Genomic DNA, 18,250 nt, shown 5'->3' with positions numbered 1-18,250 from the left:
ACTGACCACCAGGGAGCAGCTCAATGCAGGAGCTGCCCCCAGCCCACAGGACCTGCTGGCTCCTAACGACTCATCTGCCTGCTTGCCTGACAGCCCCTAACCACTCTGCCTGCCTGCCTGATTGTTCCTAACCACTCTACGGCCTGATCACCCCTAATCATTCACCTGCCTGCCTGATTGCCCCTAACTACTCAACTGACTGCCTGATCGCTCCAAACACTCTGCATGCCTGCCTGATTGTCCCTAACCGCCTCTATCTTAGCCCCCGCCACTAAGGCTTCATCTGAAAGGATGTCCAGAATGTCATCCAGAAGGACATTCAGCTGTCCAGTCTAATTAGCATATTACACTTTTATTATTATAGATATTATGTAACTTGATATACAAAAAAAATCAAGTCTGATTTGCTTGTTTTTAAAAATTAACAATTTCTAAAACTTTATACAAAATTTTAAAATTATATAGTCAATAAGATGATGCTTACCTTGAACATTCATTAAGAGACTTGGGCTCATCTGGTTGCACATTTTGAAAAGAAGTATCTTTTTTTCCAGATTGTGAAGTGATATCACATGACTGATCTTCTATTTGTTCAGGAGTCTTAATAACAAAGACATTTTTTTTAAAAAAGTTTTAGTTTTCAAAATGAAACCACCATTTATAATTTCAATTTGAGTACAAAGAAAACAGTAACATTTCAAAACCATAAAATGGTAGTCTAAATATGTTGGGTTTTTTCCTTAGATATCTTAGGAAATTTCATAAGCCACACTTTTTACCTCATCTCAAAGGCTCCATTTCCTTCCCAAACAGAAAGCAAGTAACTGCTTTAGTCTCATCTGTAAGAATTATACCTGGGATCTATCTCTTTGAACATATCTTCTTCTTATAATCACATTACAGACCTTGAAAATTATGCCAACTGTTACCCTTATCACAAAGACTAGTTATTATTATGTAAATAATCTAAAATCCATAATCTTTGTTCTTAGAATTATATTTTAGTAGGAAGATTTTAACATTTTGTTTCTGCCAGCATTAAAATTCACTTATCAAGCTATATTTTCAAAAGGAAGTGTAATTCAAAATCTGCAGAGTAATGGGGAAAAACAAGTCCAAATATGAGGATCCATCATATTAATGCCCAAAATCCAGAGAGCTGAGTTACACGGGTTTACAATTAGCTAAGTGGCTGCCTAAGAGATTTTGGCCTTATATTTAATGAACAATGTACACAATGGTATAACACTACTGTTTAAAAAGCGGATGAGGCCCAGCTGGCAGGGCTCAGTGGTTGAGGTTTGACCTAAGAACTATAAGGTCATGGTTCAATTCTCCGATAGAGCACATTCCCGGATTGGCAGCTCAATCCCCAGTGTGGGGTGGGCAGAAGGCAGCCAATTAATTCCTTTCATCATCAATATTTATATCTCCCTCTCCCTTCCTCTTTGAAATTAATGGAAATACATTAAAAAAAAAAAAAAGGGTCAAATGGAGGCTTATAGATTAACAAAAACACTGGAAGGAATCAGAATACTTACATTTATATCAACACAGGATTCATTTTCATTCTTTTCTACATTGGCCCCAATTTCTTCCTTTGATGCAAGGATTTCTTTTCTTTCAGCAGCTTTAACTACATTTGGCTTTGGCCTCTGTAATCGGCCCCTCAGTCGTGCAGGTCTGAAAGCCTTTGGTTGATTATCTTCCTGTAGATTCATTTTTTCACTCAAACTAAAAGAATTACAAAGGAATCAAATCAATCGTTAGTCTGAAGTCACATACTTGCATGTTTTTAGTATTCCCTTCTCTCAAGTACAAATAATTTGTAATATAAAATAATTCACAAGTATCCTCAAGAACATCCATCAAAAGACACGTTAAAAGATCTTTCCTGGGAAATATTAACCCAACCCCTGTATTCCCCCGACCTTGCTTCCTCAGGTTACCAGTTGGTCTGATCAATGGCACATGCACTTTCTCAGCAGCACTTCAAAACATACGAAGAAGTGGAAAACTGGGTGTCTGAATGGTTTGCCTCAAAACAAGAAAAGTTCTATTGGGACGTATCCACAAATTTCCTAAAGATGTGGAAAATGTGTAGTTGGCGAGGTCATGACTTTGAATAAAGCACGTTTGAATTTCTCTTGAAATTATTTTGGTTTTTTCTTTATTACAAAATCTGCATTATTAACGGTACACCTAGTAAATGTTTCAACAACTGTTAAAAATAGATTTTCAGTGTATAGCTGAAAATATACTTTAGACAGTATCAAGTAGAAAAATTATTACAATCATTCCTAAGAGTTACTATTTGTATTCTACTTCCTAAATACTTACTTAGATACAGTATCAGCTTCGGCGTTCTCTTTCTCTGTATTCTCCATTCCAGAAATGTCAAATGAATTCATTTTATCTTTTTCCATGTGGGTCTATGAATTCAATGTTTTACATTTAATCTACTTAACATAAAAATCTTCAAACTTTGCAATAAGTAAAGAAAAATTTAAAGAAAAAAATTTCTTTTGTACATCTAAATAAGAAGAGAGTTTTTAAAATCATACATATAGATAAAAGTATTAGAAAACATACTGGGTGAGGCAAAAGTAGGTTTACAGTTATTCGTATGGAAAATAATACAATAATAAATAAAAAATATAATAAACTTGTTTCATATATTCACAACTGTAAATCTACTTTTGCCTAACCCTGTATAACCTGATTACATTACTGCAAATCACAAATCAGTATATCCTTTCTGGAAAGCCTTTTGGCTATATGAATCAAGAGCCTTAAAATATTCATCCTTTTAGCCCAGTAATATGATTGTTAGGACTCTATTCTAAAATTTTCGACTAAAATTTAAGTACACAGATGTTCACTGGAATATTATACAAATAGCAAACACTGTAAAATCAGGGTAGGGGAAAGTCTGGCCCATGGGCCATATAAGGCCCACAAAATCATTTGGTCTAGCCCTGCGAAGGCATTAGGTCTGACCAAATATAGCAGGCTAATTTAATTTTGTGTGGCCTGTGAATTATGTTATACAAATCCAAATGGCCCTTAGCAGAAAAAAGTTCTCCCATCCCTGCTGTAAATAGACAAAATATTCAACAATGAATAAATGGTTAAATAAACTCAGTTCACACCCACTGATAGAATATTATGAAGTTCCTAAATAAAAAAACAAACATGTTTTCAAAAGATGTTTAATGATATGGGAAAATATTTATAGAAGTTAAATACCAAAGGATACAATACTAAATTAATACTACTCCATTTTTAATTAAGAAAAGCTGGAAGAATTAAAATGTTGGTTGCATATTAAAAATGAAATTACAAGTAGTTTTTATTTTAATTTTTTCCTAATCCTCACCTAAGGCATAATATGTTTTCACTGATTTTTAGGAGGGAGGGAGGGAGAGAGAACACCAATTGCTAGGCTCCAATCAACTGAGGCACACCAGCCAGGAAGGTTTTAATTTTTTTTATATATATTTTTAATTGATTTTTTTACAGAGAGTAAGAGAGAGGGATAGAGAGTTAGAAACATCAATGAGAGAGAATCATCGATCAGTTGCCTCTTGCACACACCCCACTAGGGATGTGCCCGCAACCAAGGTACATGCCCTTGACCAGAATTAAACCTGGGACCTTTCGCCGAAACCGGTTTGGCTCAGTGGTAGAGCGTCGGTCTGCGGACTGAAAGGTCCCAGGTTCAATTCCGGTCAAGGGCATGTACATTGGTTGTGGGCACATCCCCGGTAGGGGGTGTGCAAGAGGCAGCTGGTCGATGTTTCTCTCTCATCGATGTTTCTAGCTCTCTATCCCTTTCTCCTCCTCTCTGTAAAAAATCAATAAAAAATATATTTAAAAAATAAAATAAAATAAAATAAAATAAACCTGGGACCTTTCAGTCTGCAGGCCGACTCTCTATCCACTGAGCCAAACCAGTTTCGGCAGGAAGGTTTTAATTTTTACATGAATGTATATTTTCCCAATTTTCTAAAAATTAAAAATACAATACCTTATATAATTACAATATAACGAAATTATAAAAAGTATGAGAAAAAAGCTGCTTCACATAATAGGAAAAAATGTAGACTAACATTATAAAAAGTATTTTACCAAAAATAAAAAATTTAAAACAATATAATGCTAGCATGAATATAAGGAAACCAGAACATGCATTTGGTGCTTGTAGCAATGTAAATAGAGTCATGTTTTTGACTGTCAGTGTGACAATGCACAAGACCTATAAAAACATTAAAAATATTTTGACCCATTAATCTCACCACCTCTGAAAATTTATCCTTTGTTTTACCTTACGAAAGCCCTATTTAAAAAATTGTTTGCTTTATTTCAAAAGTTTGAAAAATGGAAATAACCTAAATATCCACCATTAGATAAATGGTTAGTAAATTGATGTTAACCTTAATTAAAAAGATCAATTAATCCCAAGAAAAATAAATGAATAAATTTAGAGAAAGAAGTTTTAAATGTTATACTATGATTGCCCTGGCTGGTGTGACTTAAATAGTTAGAACCCAGCCCACACCAAAGGGTTGAAGGTTCGATTCCTGTTCAAGGGCATGTACCTGTGCTGCAAGTTTGTCCTTGGATCAGAGCAAGTGCAAGAGACAACCAATTGATATGTTTCTCCCACATAAATGTTTTTCTCTCTCTCTCTTTCTTTCTCTTTCTCTCTCCTTCCTTTCTACTCTCTCTCTAAAACATCAATGGATATTAAACAAAAACAAAAAAATTATTATTAAAAACTATAGAAATGTTTACATACATAAAAAGAAAGTTTAAGTCATAAAGGACAAACAGAACAAGGTTGTAGATATAATTTTATGCATAGCTGGCTTAAAAAACATTTTGAATAATAATTTCATATAAGAAAAGTCAGATTTGTCATTATTGAAGGTGTTTGAAATTTGTCTTAGGTTCTAAAAAAAATGGCCGATATGATTCAGTTGGTTGAGCATCATCCCACGTACCAAAAGGTCACCAGTTCCATTCCAGGTCAAGGCACATACCCAGGTTGTGGGCTCCATCCCCAGGAAGGTTGCATTCAGGAGGCAACTGACTGGTGTTTCTCTCTCACATTAATGTTTCTCTCTCCCCCTCTCCATTCCTCTCTCTAAAAATCAATGAAAACATATTCTTTTAAAAATTAAATAAAAATGAAATAAAGCAGGAGCCTAGTAAGACAAATATAATATTCTTAAAATATTTTTTTAATTGACTTCCTCTCTAGTGTAAGAGAGAGAAACATCAATGATGAGAGAGAATCATTAATGAGCTGGCCCCCTCTACATGCTCCCCATCAGAGATCACACCTGCAAACAGGGCATGTGCCCTAATGCGGAATCGAACCACAACCTCCTGATTCATAAGTTGACGCCCAACCACTGAGCCACACTGGCCTGGCTATGACAAATTTAATATTAATGGGAAAGTTGTTCTGAAGAAAATGCATAATCAAGGCACTAATAAAACATTTAATATTAATGTGTAAGTTCTTATATCTTTGTGTTAGTATCACAAACATTACTTTTTAATTATAACTAAATATTTTTATTTCTAACTATTTAGGAAAAAAATTTTATAATTTTAATAACTATAAAGTCTCTTGCTCCATACCTTTTCAACTGAAGCTTCCGGATGTAAATTCTTGCTCTTGGCATCTGTTTTACCTTGTGAAAGAACGGATTTCTTCCCAACAGCCCTTGATAAATTGGGTTTAGGTCTCTGGAATCGTCCTCTTACCATAGGTTTAACATTTTCTGTTTGATCAGCTTCCCTAAAAAAAAAAATTCATTATGCACTTTCATTCAGGTATATTAAATTAAATTCTTAAAAATTCACTCACAGTCAAAAAAAAAAAACTCATTTAAGCATATTACAGAGTAGCAAAGAAAACTGAGAAACAGCAATGAGGCAATAACTAACTTGTTCCATCATATATATATCCTTGACCAGGAATTGAACCAAAAATCCTCCAGTGGTTAGGCCGACACTCTAACCACTGAGCAAACAATGGGCAGGGCTACTTGTATTATCTTTAATATACTTTTTATTTTTTCTAAAAATAAATTTTATTGATTTTTTACAGAGAGGAAGAGAGAGGGAGAGTTAGAAATATCGATGAGAAATATCAATCAGCTGTTGAGAAACATCATGAGAAACATCTATGAGAAACATCAATCAAACTTATAAACTGAATAGCTTTTAAGACCATATGAGAAGTTATGAGGGAGACAAAAAGGAAGTCTGAATTTTTTACATATCTCTTCAAAGGAAAATTCTGTGATGCTTTTGTTCTGTTTTTAGTGAAGATATTAACTTAGCCTGTATCTATATACTAAAAAACATAATAATCTCTTCAAAGTCGTAAATATCAAAATCCATTACTTTGACAACAGGCACGAATATTAAACCAAGTAAAAGTAAAATCTCAGCAAATATTTAAAATTTTAAATTATTTTAGAATTTCTTAAGTTACTACTTGGCTAAAATTTGTATTACTATAATACATCATATATGAAAGAGGCTCTTTCTGTAATGAAATATACACACTCAGATCACAAACGTATTAAATGGTCTATAGTTCCCTCCTCAATCCTAAAAGAAGCAACATTATTTTTTTAAATATATTTTATTGATTTTTTACAGATAGAAAGGGAGAGGGAGAGAGTTAGAAACATTGATGAGAGAGAAACCTCCATCAACAACCTCCTGCACACTCCCCAGTGGGGACACGCCGGCAACCAAGACACATGCCCCCGACCGGAATCAAACTCAGGACCCCTGAGTCCACAGGCCCTATCCACCGAGCCAAACCAGTTAGGGCAAGAAGCAACATTATTTACATTTGTTAAATTATAAGAAATTACCAAAAGTTTGAAAATAAATTTTTAAGTCTTACCATGTAAAATACTTACAGTGATATATTTTTTAGTTCAACATTTCTTTCTTCTGTACAACTACTTTCAGCATTATTCACCTCACATAAGACTCTAATTCCAACTTCTGATGAATGCAAATCTGAAGTGATTGATTCTGAAGCCTCACTTGCTACTGATGTAGCATCTTGTTGACTATTAAAGAAATGAAAACATGGGGGGGAAGAAATTCTTAGTAATGCTTACTTTTTTTTTTTTTAATATATTTTATTGAATTTTTACAGAGTGGAAGGGAGAGAGATAGAGAGCTAGAAACGTCGATGAGAGAGAAACATCGACCAGCCGCCTCTTGCACATCCCCTACCAGGGATGTGCCCGCAACCAATGTACATGCCCTTAACCGGAATCGAACCTGGGACCTTTCAGTCCGCAGACCGACGCTCTACCACTGAGCCAAACCGGCTTCGGCTAATGCTTACTTTAAACTAATTATTTAAAAGACTTTTAAAATGCTATATACTAACTCACACTATGAACGATAATCCTTCATATTATGAAAGAATTAAAACAAATATTTTGGCTTTACTGTGATCTTTGTTGCACCATGTTAAATTTTTTTTTAATTCATTCTTAACACTGTACTTTCTTTTTTTTTTTTAAACATATTTTTATTGATTTTTCACAGAGAGGAAGAGAGAGGGATAGAAAGTTAGAAACATCAATGAGAGAGAATCATCGATCAGCTGCCTCCTGCACACCCCCCACTGGGGATGCGCCCACAACCAAGGTACATGCCCTTGACCGGAATCGAACCCGGGACCTTTCAGTCTGCAGGCCGACGCTCTATCCACTGAGCCAAACCGGTCCCGGCAACACTGTACTTTCTTTACCTATTTTGTGTAATTGATTTTTTTACAGAGAGGAAAGGAGATGGATAGAGTTAAAAACATCGATGAGAGAGAAACATTAATCATCTTCCTCCTGCATACTCCCTATTGGGGATATGCCCACATCCAAGGTACATGTCCTTGACCAGAATCAAACCTGGAAACCTTAATCCGCAGGCCAACGATCTATCCACTGAGCAAAACCGGTTAGGGCGCACTATGTTATGGCGCACTATGTTATTAAGAACTAGTCCTGCCGAAACTGGTTTGGCTCAGTGGATAGATTGTCGCCTGTAGACTGAAAGGTCCCGGGTTCGATTCCAGTCAAGGGCATGAACCTTGGTTGTGGGCACATCCCCAGTGGGGGGTGTGCAAGAGGCAGCTGATTGATGATTCTCTCTCATTGATGTTTCTCTCTATCCCTCTCTCTTCCTCTCTGTAAAAAATCAAAAAAATAAAATAAAGAACTATTCCTTCGCCCTAGCTGATTTGGCTCAGTGGATAGAGCGGACTGAAGAGACCAGGTTTGATTCTGGTCAAGGGCACATGCCTGGGTTGACTTCACCTAGAAGAGACAACAATTCAAGATATGTATTCACCTAAGAACAGAGCCTTAAAATACATAAAGAAAAGCAAATAGAACTGAAAAGGTAAATAGGTCAAGTCAATTACAGTTGGAGACTTCACACTCCTCTCAGTAACTGACAGAAAATGTAAACAAAGTCAGGAAAGATTATATATAAAATACCTTAATGAAAGAACAGGGTCAGTTTTATTCACAACTTTGTCCCTGGAGGATAAATCCTCAACTTCATCAATGATTTGTACACAGGAAAGCTTCTGTTCCTTATTGCCTTCATCTTCATTTTCCTCAGGCCTTAAAAATGGACATTTACCTATGAATACAAAATACATGTTATTCTAAAAACTGACAGCAAGAACATCTATATTTTAAAGCTCAAAGGAATTTACATATAACATCATCTCTTCCTATAAATCATTAATCCATTCAACATTTAAGTTCTTATATGCAAGAGATAGATAATATTTTAAGAGCATTAATGAAAAATCAATCAACTTACAACTGTGTTTTAGGATCAGCACAAATTTTTTAGACAATCTGTAGCATCTCCTTTTATCTTGCTTAAATTTCAAGTGGTTAAATATGTCTAGTTATGAAACAAAGTAGTTTTCACTCTTTTGTTCCTTCAGTAAGTGTCATAATTATAACACAGTAATAGCTAATCATTTCAGAACTTACTAAGTGATAGAAACTGTAAATCCATCAGATAAATATTTAATATTTAAAACAATCCTACTAAAAGTTATTCATATTAACCCCATCAAAGAAAAAAATGAATCTAAGTTGAAAGATCTTAAGTGACTTGCCCAAGGTCATACTTAGCAAATAAAAGAAATGATTTAAACCAAGGTCTGCTTGATTTCTAAAGTCCAATTTCTTAATCACTGAGCTATCCCATTTTATATGTAGTATCTTTTAATAGTAAGCCACAAAAGAGCACAATATTGTAATGCCTATAAACCAAACTATGCTACCAATCAGGACTCATTTATTAAAATCATGTGGGTGCCCTGGCCAGTGTGTCTAAGTGGTTGATCGTCGACCTAGGAACCAGAAGGTCACAGTTCAATTTCCAGTCAGGGCACATGCCCAGATTGTGGGCTCAATCCCCAGTGGAGGGCGCATACATGAGGCAACCAATCAATGATTCTCTCTCATCAGTGATATTCCTCTTTCTCTTTCTCTCCCTTCCTCTCTGAAATCAATGAAAATATTTTAAAAACAATTATAATAAATAAAAAATCATATAGGTGAAGCTGAATTACATAAAACTTAAATTCTATGGCAAAGTTGTTTTGGCCCTACTGGGTTTGGCTCAGTGGACAGATCCTGCAGACTGAGGGGTCCCAAGTTCAATTTTAGTCAAAGGCATGTACCTTTGTTGCGGGCACATCCCCAATGGGGGGTGTGCAGGAGGCAGCTGATCTCTGTTTCTCTCTCATAGATGTTTCTAACTCTCTTTCCCTCTCCCTTCCCCTCTGTAAAAAAATCAACAAAATATAATTTTTTTAAAAAAGAATTATATGGTCTGCTACTATTTATTTTCCTCTCTTTACTTGATTGTTTTAAATAATCTATACATGAAGTCATTTGTCTGTTTGTTTGTTTTCCATCCTCACCTCAGGATATTTTTCCATTGATGTTTAGAGAAAGTGCAAGAGAAGGGGAGAGACAGAGATAGAAAGATCTATGTGAGAAAGACACATCGACTGGCTGCCTCCTACACAAACACTGACTGGGGCAGAGATCAAGTCTGCAATCGAGGTTTGTGAGCTTGACGGGAGTCGAAGCTGGGACTCTTCAGTTTGCCAACGCTTTATCCATTGAGCCAGGCTATATATGGCTATGACTATATATGAGCTCTTAAGGAAAGGGTCCAAGACTTCCCTAAACTCTTAGCCCTCATTCCCTAAAAACTCATAAGTGCCAATATATCTGCATTCTAAGAAAGTTTAAAAAATGAAAATGGGAAGAATGTGTAGTCCAGTAGCTCACAATTTATTGTGATTTCAGAGAGGTGCTATGAAAAAGTAACATAAATACCAGTGATTTATTAACAGATACAAGCAATGTGCACTTAACTATATTAAGTCCTCACTTTATATTGTCAATAGATTGGTTCCTGGCACTGAGGCAAAATTACATATAACAAAACCAATTTTACCAGCAACTAACTTATGTATAAACAAGAGTTAAATTCCTAAGACATTCAATCAAGTTGTGAAAAAATGATGTTGAGTGAAACCAAATTATTTGAAGACCTGTGACTTCTTTTTTTTTTTTTTTTTTTTAATATATTTTATTGATTTTTTACAGAGACGAAGGGAGAGAGATAGAGAGCTAGAAACGTCGATGAGAGAGAAACATCAACCAGCTGCCTCTTGCACACCCCCTACTGGGGATGTGCCCGCAACCAACGTACATGCCCCTGACCTGAATTGAACCTGAGACCCTTCAGTCCGCAGACCGATGCTCTACCACCGAGCCAAACCGGTTTCGGCTATATGTGACTTCTTATCATTGTTAATGGGAGTACAATGGAGGTAATAAATCTTAGAGACAAATTTTAGAGAAAAAATGTTCCCATTTAGCTTTGTGGTTTCTATTAACAATCTTTTTCCTACTAAATTAAAAATAAAAGTGTTTTGCCCGTGATTCTCAATGGTTAGAGCATGGTCCCTTGCACCCGGGTTTGATTCTGGTCAAGGGCATATACTTGGGCTGTAGGTTTGATTCCCAGCCCAGTAAGGGTGAGTGCGGGAGACAACTAATCTCTCTCACATCAATGGTTCTCTTTCTGTCTCTGTTTTTCTCTCTCCCACCTTCCCTCTATTCTGCTCTCTCTAAAAATAACATGGAAAAGCCCAGTCAGAGTGGTTCAGTGTTTGGGCATCAACCCATGCACCAAAAGATTGTTGGTTTGATTCCCAGCCAGGGTACATGCCTGGGTTGCAGGTTCGATCCCCTCTGTGGAGCACGCAGCAGGCAATTTATCAATGTTTCTCTCTCATTAATGTTTCTATCTCTCTACCCATCACCCTTCCTCTATATAAAATAAATAAAAACATATTTAATAAATAATCATGGGGGAAATACCCTCCGGTAAGGATTAACAAAAAAATAAATTAAATAAATGTGTTTAATACAGTACATAGGTACAGAACCAATTAATAAACATTAGTAATTACTACTATCTAAAGAAAGGCATTTAATTTATAGACTATATTAGAGGCCCAATGCATGAAGATTCGTGCAAGAATAGGCCTTCGTTCCCCTGGGTGCCGGCACTGCCTTGCTCCAGCCTGAGCCACCTTCCACCGCTTCTCACCTTGTCGCATCAATTTGCATATTCCTTCCTTATTGGCTGTGGGTGTCACCATCGTTTGTTGGGAGTTATGATCAATTTGCATATACCATCTTTATTAGATAAAATTATTATATACATGCCTTCAAATAATTAGAGGGTATTAAAATATGTTAAAAACTTACTTTTCTGTTTTTCTCCTATAGAAGGGCCTGGCTGAACAGTGGCATTTCCTGAAAGATTTTTTACTTCTTGTGTACCAACTTCATCTTGATTTTTCCTTCTTTTTTCTAGATTTAGGTCTGGTTCTAATGCAATCTGTTCTGAATCCTGTCCTGATAAAGTCAGAGGCTGCAGTTCTTCTTCAACTGTCTGAGCATCCTTTTGAGAATCTTCTGTATCTGAAATTTTAGCACTCATAGACTCATCTGGATTGTCAGTCACTCCTTCACTGGTAACTTTTTTCACTGAAAATAAAAAAAATGGTTATAAATGCATAAACAACCTACAAAAAATTCTTAAAGCAGAGACAGCAAATATCCAAGGATATCCTCTGTAATATTATTTGTATAAGCAACATTTTGAAGACAATATAAAATGCCCAACAGAGAACAATAAAATTAAGTTATAAATACATTTATGCTATAAAAATCCATGCAGTAAATAATAATAATGGGGTAGGCTCATATATAGTGATGTAAAAGATTTTAAAATATACTGTTATATTAAAATCAAGTTGCAAAACAACATATGTAGTATGACCTCATTTCTATCAAACAAAAACAATTACATAGACTCTTAAGACTAAGACACACACACACACTCACACACACACGCATAGGAAAGAGTTTAGTAATAGTTATCCATAGGAAACCTGAAGATTCTGATTGGCAGGGTAGAAGAGAGCTCAAGAATTTTATTTCCTGAATGATTTTTCAATGAAGAATCTTTTTAACAAATATTTTTAAACAATTTCTAGTGCTTTTCTTTTGAAGGCATATAAATAGTCAACTGTAATAAAAGATGAAAACAGCCCTGGCTGGATGGCTCAGTTGGTTAGAGTGGGTTCAATTCCCAGTCAAGGCACATACCTAGATTTCATTTCAATCCCCAGTCGGGGATCATATGGGAGGCAACCAATTAATATTTCTCCTTCTCTTCCTTCCTCTCTCTAAAATCAATGTTAAAAATAAATTTAATTTAAAAAACAAACACAACCTCAGGAGAGGATTTTTTTTTTTTTAAATATTTAAAGATGAAATAATTTAAAAAGCAAAAATAGCTGAAACCGGTTTGGCTCAGTGGATAGAGCGTCAGCCTGCGGATTGAAAGGTCCAGGGTTCAATTCCGGTCAAGGGCATGTGCCTTGGTTGCGGGCACATCCCCAGTGGGGGGTGTGCAAGAGGCAGCTGATCAATGATTCTCTTTCATTATCGATGTTTCCAACTCTCTGTCCCTCTCTCTTCCTCTCTGTGAAAAATCAATAAAATATATTAAAAATAAATAAATAAATAAATAAAAAATAAAAAATAGAGATCACCATAGGAACAGCATCCAAACCAAAAGTAAACTTAACTTGACACCATGGCTGATCAGACATCTCTAGAAATATCTAATCTTTAAAAAAAATAAATAAAATTCAATGTCATTTATTTAATATGTTTTATTGATTTTTTTACAGAGAGGAAGGGAGAGGGATAGAGAGTTAGAAACACCAATGAGAGAGAAACATCAATCATCTGCCTCCTGCACACCTCTTACTGGGAATGTGCCCGAAACCAAGGTATATGCCTTTGACCAGAATCGAACCTGGGACCCCTCAGTCCACAGGCTGACGCTTTATCCACTGAGCCAAACTGGTTAGGGCACAATGTCATTTATTTTAGTGAAAAAAGTCAAAACAAGATTTTAAAACTAAGACAATACTGGATTTATTCTCTATCAGAATAATAATCAGCAATTTTTAACTTCTGAGACTTGTAATACCCTGTTCTCCCGAAAATAAGACAATGTCTTATATTAATTTTTTCTCCCAAAGTTGCCCTAGGTCTTATTTTCAGGGTAGTCTTATCTTTCCATGTGCTAGGTCTTATTTTCGGAGGATGTCTTATTTTCGGGGAAACATGGTAATACATCTGAAAATTTCTCACATTAACAAGATATAGTGAGTTACTTGTGTTGTTACATGATAACCACATCTATTTTAATCTCCTAGGGCTATGTATAGTTAAGTAAAGAAAAATGACTAAAGAGTAAAAACTTTGCAGTGATCAATACTTTTTAAACCATGTAGACACTATACTCCAAAAAAGGAAATTTCAGACTGGCTCTGTGCAGAAGAGAATTAGCATAGCGGCTATCCTTTGAAAGGTCTTCCTAAAAAGGCTGGCCCGTTGCTATCTAGAAACTGGGGCTTGAGGAGAGTCCCCACCTGTCTACTTAAATGGTTTGTACAAATAATGAGGTTTCTGCTGAACAACTGGCCTTCCTTCTGGTAGTCTGAATTCTGGTACGTGCCAAGCAAAGGGTATGACAAGCCTCCAGTAAAATTATTGGGCAATGAGCTTCTAACAAGCTTCCCTGGTAGGAAACTTTTTATATAAACAGTTAAATAAACATTAAATAAACATTTATATAAACATTAACTCAGGTTCTACAGGGTCGCCTAAGACCATCGGAAAACACAGATATTTACATTACTATTCATAACAGTAGCAAAATTACAGCTATGAAGTAGCAATGAAAATAATTGTATGGTTGGAGGTCACCACAGCATGAGGAACTGTAATAAAGGGTCGTGGCATTAGAAAGGTTGAGAATCACTGCTCTAGATGCAAGAAAGATATCAAACAGACATGACAATTAGAAAATTAAAAAAAATAATAATAAAAAAAAAACAAATAAAAGACAGCTACTGTCTTGAGCCCTGGTAACCTCAATTACCTGAACTACAAGTGAACACTCAAAGGCTTAATATTGCAAGTCTTTTAATTAAAATAACACACTTCCTTTTAAAATAAATACCTTTTACATTTTTCCGTGGTTTAGAGGATTTCTTCTCCCTTAAATTCTGATTTTTAAGGGATTTTTGTTTTCTTTTCTCTTCTTCATCAAGAACTTTCTGAAGCAAATGAGCAAAAAAATCGAAGTCAAAAGGGCGCTTTTCCTCTGTTTAATAAAAAAAAGAAAAAGAACCTTCAAATTTTTATTTTAGTACCAAAATATCAAAGCAAATGGGGCCCTGACTGGGTAGCTAAGCTGGTTAGAGCATCATCCGGATACTCCAAGGTTGCAGGTTCAATCCCAGTCAGGGCACATGTAAGAATCAATCAATGAATGCATAAGTGTAACAACAAATCAGTGTTTCTCTCTCTCCTCCTTCCTCTCTCTCTCTAAAAGTCAATTAAAAAAAAAACAACACACACAAATGGGTTAATCAACAGGAGACAATGAATAAAAAACTCCAGTCACTATATTATCCTTCATAATAAAGAGGTAATATCCAAATTAACCCTCAGGCCCTCACAAGATGGCTGCCTATGACCAGGCCAGCAGAGGGGTTAGTGAGGGGCGACCAAACAACTGAACAAAGCAGGCTGCATGGGGCGATCAGGCTGGCAGAGGGTCAGTTGGGGGCAACCAGGCTGGCAGGGGGGCAGTTAAGGGTGACCAGACAGGCAGGTAGCTGAGTGATTAGGAGCCAGCAGTCCAGGATTGTGAGAGGGATGTCCAACTGCCAGTTTAGGCCCAATCTCCGGCAGTTGAACATCCCCCAACGGGTCCCAGATTGGAGAAGGTGCAAGCTGGGCTGAGGGGATCCTCACCCCCACCCCCATGCACAAATTTTGTGCACCAGGCCTCTAATCATCACATAATAGACCACTAAGCAATAAAAGTAAACTTTAAAAAAAAGTATCTACTGATAAAAGCAATTAATTCAAGTGAATCTCAAGCACATGATTAATGAGCCCTGGCCAAGTGGCACAGTTGGTTGGAGCATCATCTGTACACAAAAAGTTGGAGGTTTGATCCCCAGACAAGACTGATTTGATTATAAGATTATTAGAAGCTGGCCTCAGAAAAAGAGATATATACCAAAACAAAAATAAATTAGTCTTAGGAAACCAAGCCCCAAACTGGAATTCCTGAAGGCCCTGTTTTATTGTAGACCGTGCCTTTACGTGTTCTGGCCTTCCACAACGATGATAAAAACATAATCCATAAAGCTTCTCAGAGGAATTCAAAATATAAGTTCTAAAAAATACTATTTAAGTTTAGATTATTTTTTTAATTTTCCACTAGAAAGAACCAAAATCAATCAATTGTAAATGTATCTATTATAATGGATTTAACAATGACTCCGCATCCCATAAAAGATTTATAGGTTTATAAATTCTTATTATAATACCTAAAACTTAATGAAAAGATTCTGGAACACTTTTCTGAAATGGAGAGGGTTGAGAACCACAGTATTCCAGATCTTCCAAAAGCATTTCCTAGAAGTGGTTTTCCTGAGGACCCAATACAACAAGGAGTATAGGGTCCACTCATCTACCTTAGTATTTACTCATTAAATAAATGTACATGCTCCAAAATTTAGATCCTCTCTTTAGATTTTTTCCTAAAATAAATACTAAATAGACACTAAGTACATTTATTCATCAGAAGGCATTGGATTATTATCTTCCAAAGAAGGAACTACTTTATACAGTACATTTAATTGTTTTGCTTTACAGATCCTTTGATATCTTTCTCTAGATTTAAAAAGAAAAAAAATTTTAACTTTAATGAGGCTATTAGTTAGACAGTGAAAGGCACACATCATTCCTTCAAATCAGGAATAAATTCAAATGTCATTTCTTCAGATAGAACTCCCCTGATCACCCAATCTAACTATCCACCCACCTAGTTTAGAAATTAATCACTATCTAAAGTTATCATGCTTACAAACTGTGCCCCTTCCCCCACCAAATTACATTGAACACTATAAAAGCAGGATTCTCGCCCTAAATGGTTTGGCTCAGTATAGGGTGTCGGCCTGCAGAATGAAAGGTCCCAGATTCGGTTCAGGTTAAGGACAAGTACCTTGGTTGTGGGCACATCCCCAGTAGGGAGTGTGCAGGAGGCAGCTGATCAATGTTTCGTTCTCTTTGATGTTTCTAATTCTCTATCCCTCTCCCTACCTCTCTGTAAAAATCAGTATTTTTTTAAAACTATCTTAAATAAATAAAAATAAAAGCAGGATTCTCACCTGTCCCATCACCATTATATAGTTTTGTTCAAACCAACATAAGGACAAAAAACACATTACAACCTGCCCTGGACAGTTTGGCTCATTGGATAGAGTGTCGGCCTGTGGACTGAAGGGTCCCACGTTCAATTCCAGGCAAGGGCACATGCCCAGGTTACAGGCTCCATCCCTAGTAGGGGGCATGCAGGAGGCAGCCAATCATTGATTCTCTCTCATCATTGATACCTCTCTCTCTCTCTCTTTCTCTTCCTCTCTAAAATCAATAAAAATATATTTTAAAAACACACATTAAACAAAAGACAAAGATTGATCATTTTTTAGGATCTTGATATAAAACCTTATTAAAATGGTCTTAATACTTACGGAATGCTTTGTCTATTCTCCATCCATTTGTTTTCTCTTCACGTTTAAATTTATTCTGTTAACAAAACAAAAAATGCTATAATTTTCTCCTATTAAACAAATGAGGATTACGTTTAAACAAAATAACCATGAAAATGAAACTTATGATAACATATAACCCAAATAAATAAAAATGTCTTTACCAACAGACAAATTAGTAAACCTTTTATACTGAGCTTTCTGATCTTCCTTATAATCAATAGCACAAAACAGCAATGAAAGTCCACTAGCATGAAAACAGATCAAACCTATAATCAATTAAGCTAACCAGAATTAACTCTTTAAAAACTAATATATTGCCCAGCTGGCATGGTTCACAGTAGTTCAGTGTCAACCTATGAACCAGGAAGTCACAGTTCCATTCCCGATCAGGGCACATGCCTGGGTTGTAGGCTCAATCCCCAGAGTGGGATGTGCAGGGAGAAGCCGATCAATGACTCTCTCTCATCACTGATGTTTCTCTCTCTCTCTCACTTCCTCTCTGAAATAAATAAAAATATATTTTTAAAAACTAATATTTTCATATCATTACATCTATTATATTTATATTATTATGCTAATATATTTTTAATGACATGGAATAGAGATAAAGAAACACCTAAGCAAAATTTTGAAACAGGCCAGGTTTATCTTTGGAACCTTCTTTTATTAAGGCACATTTTCTAATGCCCCATAGCCATTCCATTCCAGATTAAGTCCATTACAATGGAGATAGAAAAGATTTAGGCTCAATCCATCCTAAGGTAATTAAGATATCTGAGGGTGTAAGTTTGTGTCCCAGGATGTCCAATCATGCATATACATCCCGGGTCTGGGGACAACCTGCTAACTGCTCCCTTCTACAGATCAGTGGTCTAATAATGCTCTTATTAAAAATATAAAAATAAAACTTTTTATTGAAAAAAAGAG

General features: G+C 35.8%; 1 protein-coding gene across 8 annotated transcripts in view; it reads right to left on the bottom strand.

The window, feature by feature from the left end:
* The window catches only part of BDP1 (BDP1 general transcription factor IIIB subunit), a 73,265-nt gene that overhangs the window by 36,424 nt on the left and 18,591 nt on the right, over positions 1–18,250 (bottom strand). For 6 of the 8 annotated variants that reach the window (XM_084880880.1, XM_084880884.1, XM_084880882.1 and 3 more), the window contains exons 8-16: positions 17,303–17,357; positions 14,713–14,856; positions 11,874–12,155; positions 8,550–8,697; positions 6,954–7,109; positions 5,653–5,812; positions 2,341–2,432; positions 1,542–1,734; positions 485–600 (exon numbers count right to left, since the gene is read on the bottom strand). In XM_084880880.1, the coding sequence (XP_084737006.1) occupies positions 485–600; positions 1,542–1,734; positions 2,341–2,432; positions 5,653–5,812; positions 6,954–7,109; positions 8,550–8,697; positions 11,874–12,155; positions 14,713–14,856; positions 17,303–17,357 (1,346 nt within the window). The remainder of the gene's footprint in view (positions 1–484; positions 601–1,541; positions 1,735–2,340; positions 2,433–5,652; positions 5,813–6,953; positions 7,110–8,549; positions 8,698–11,873; positions 12,156–14,712; positions 14,857–17,302; positions 17,358–18,250) is intronic. The other 2 variants (XM_084880887.1, XM_084880885.1) reach the window with 2 other exon arrangements.

The sequence above is a fragment of the Pipistrellus hanaki genome (assembly GCF_964339955.1).
Source record: "Pipistrellus hanaki genome assembly, chromosome: 4".
Classification (NCBI taxonomy): Eukaryota; Metazoa; Chordata; class Mammalia; order Chiroptera; family Vespertilionidae; genus Pipistrellus; species Pipistrellus hanaki.
The sequence above is the reverse complement of the archived record's forward strand: the minus strand, read 5'-3'. Positions and strand labels throughout refer to the sequence as shown.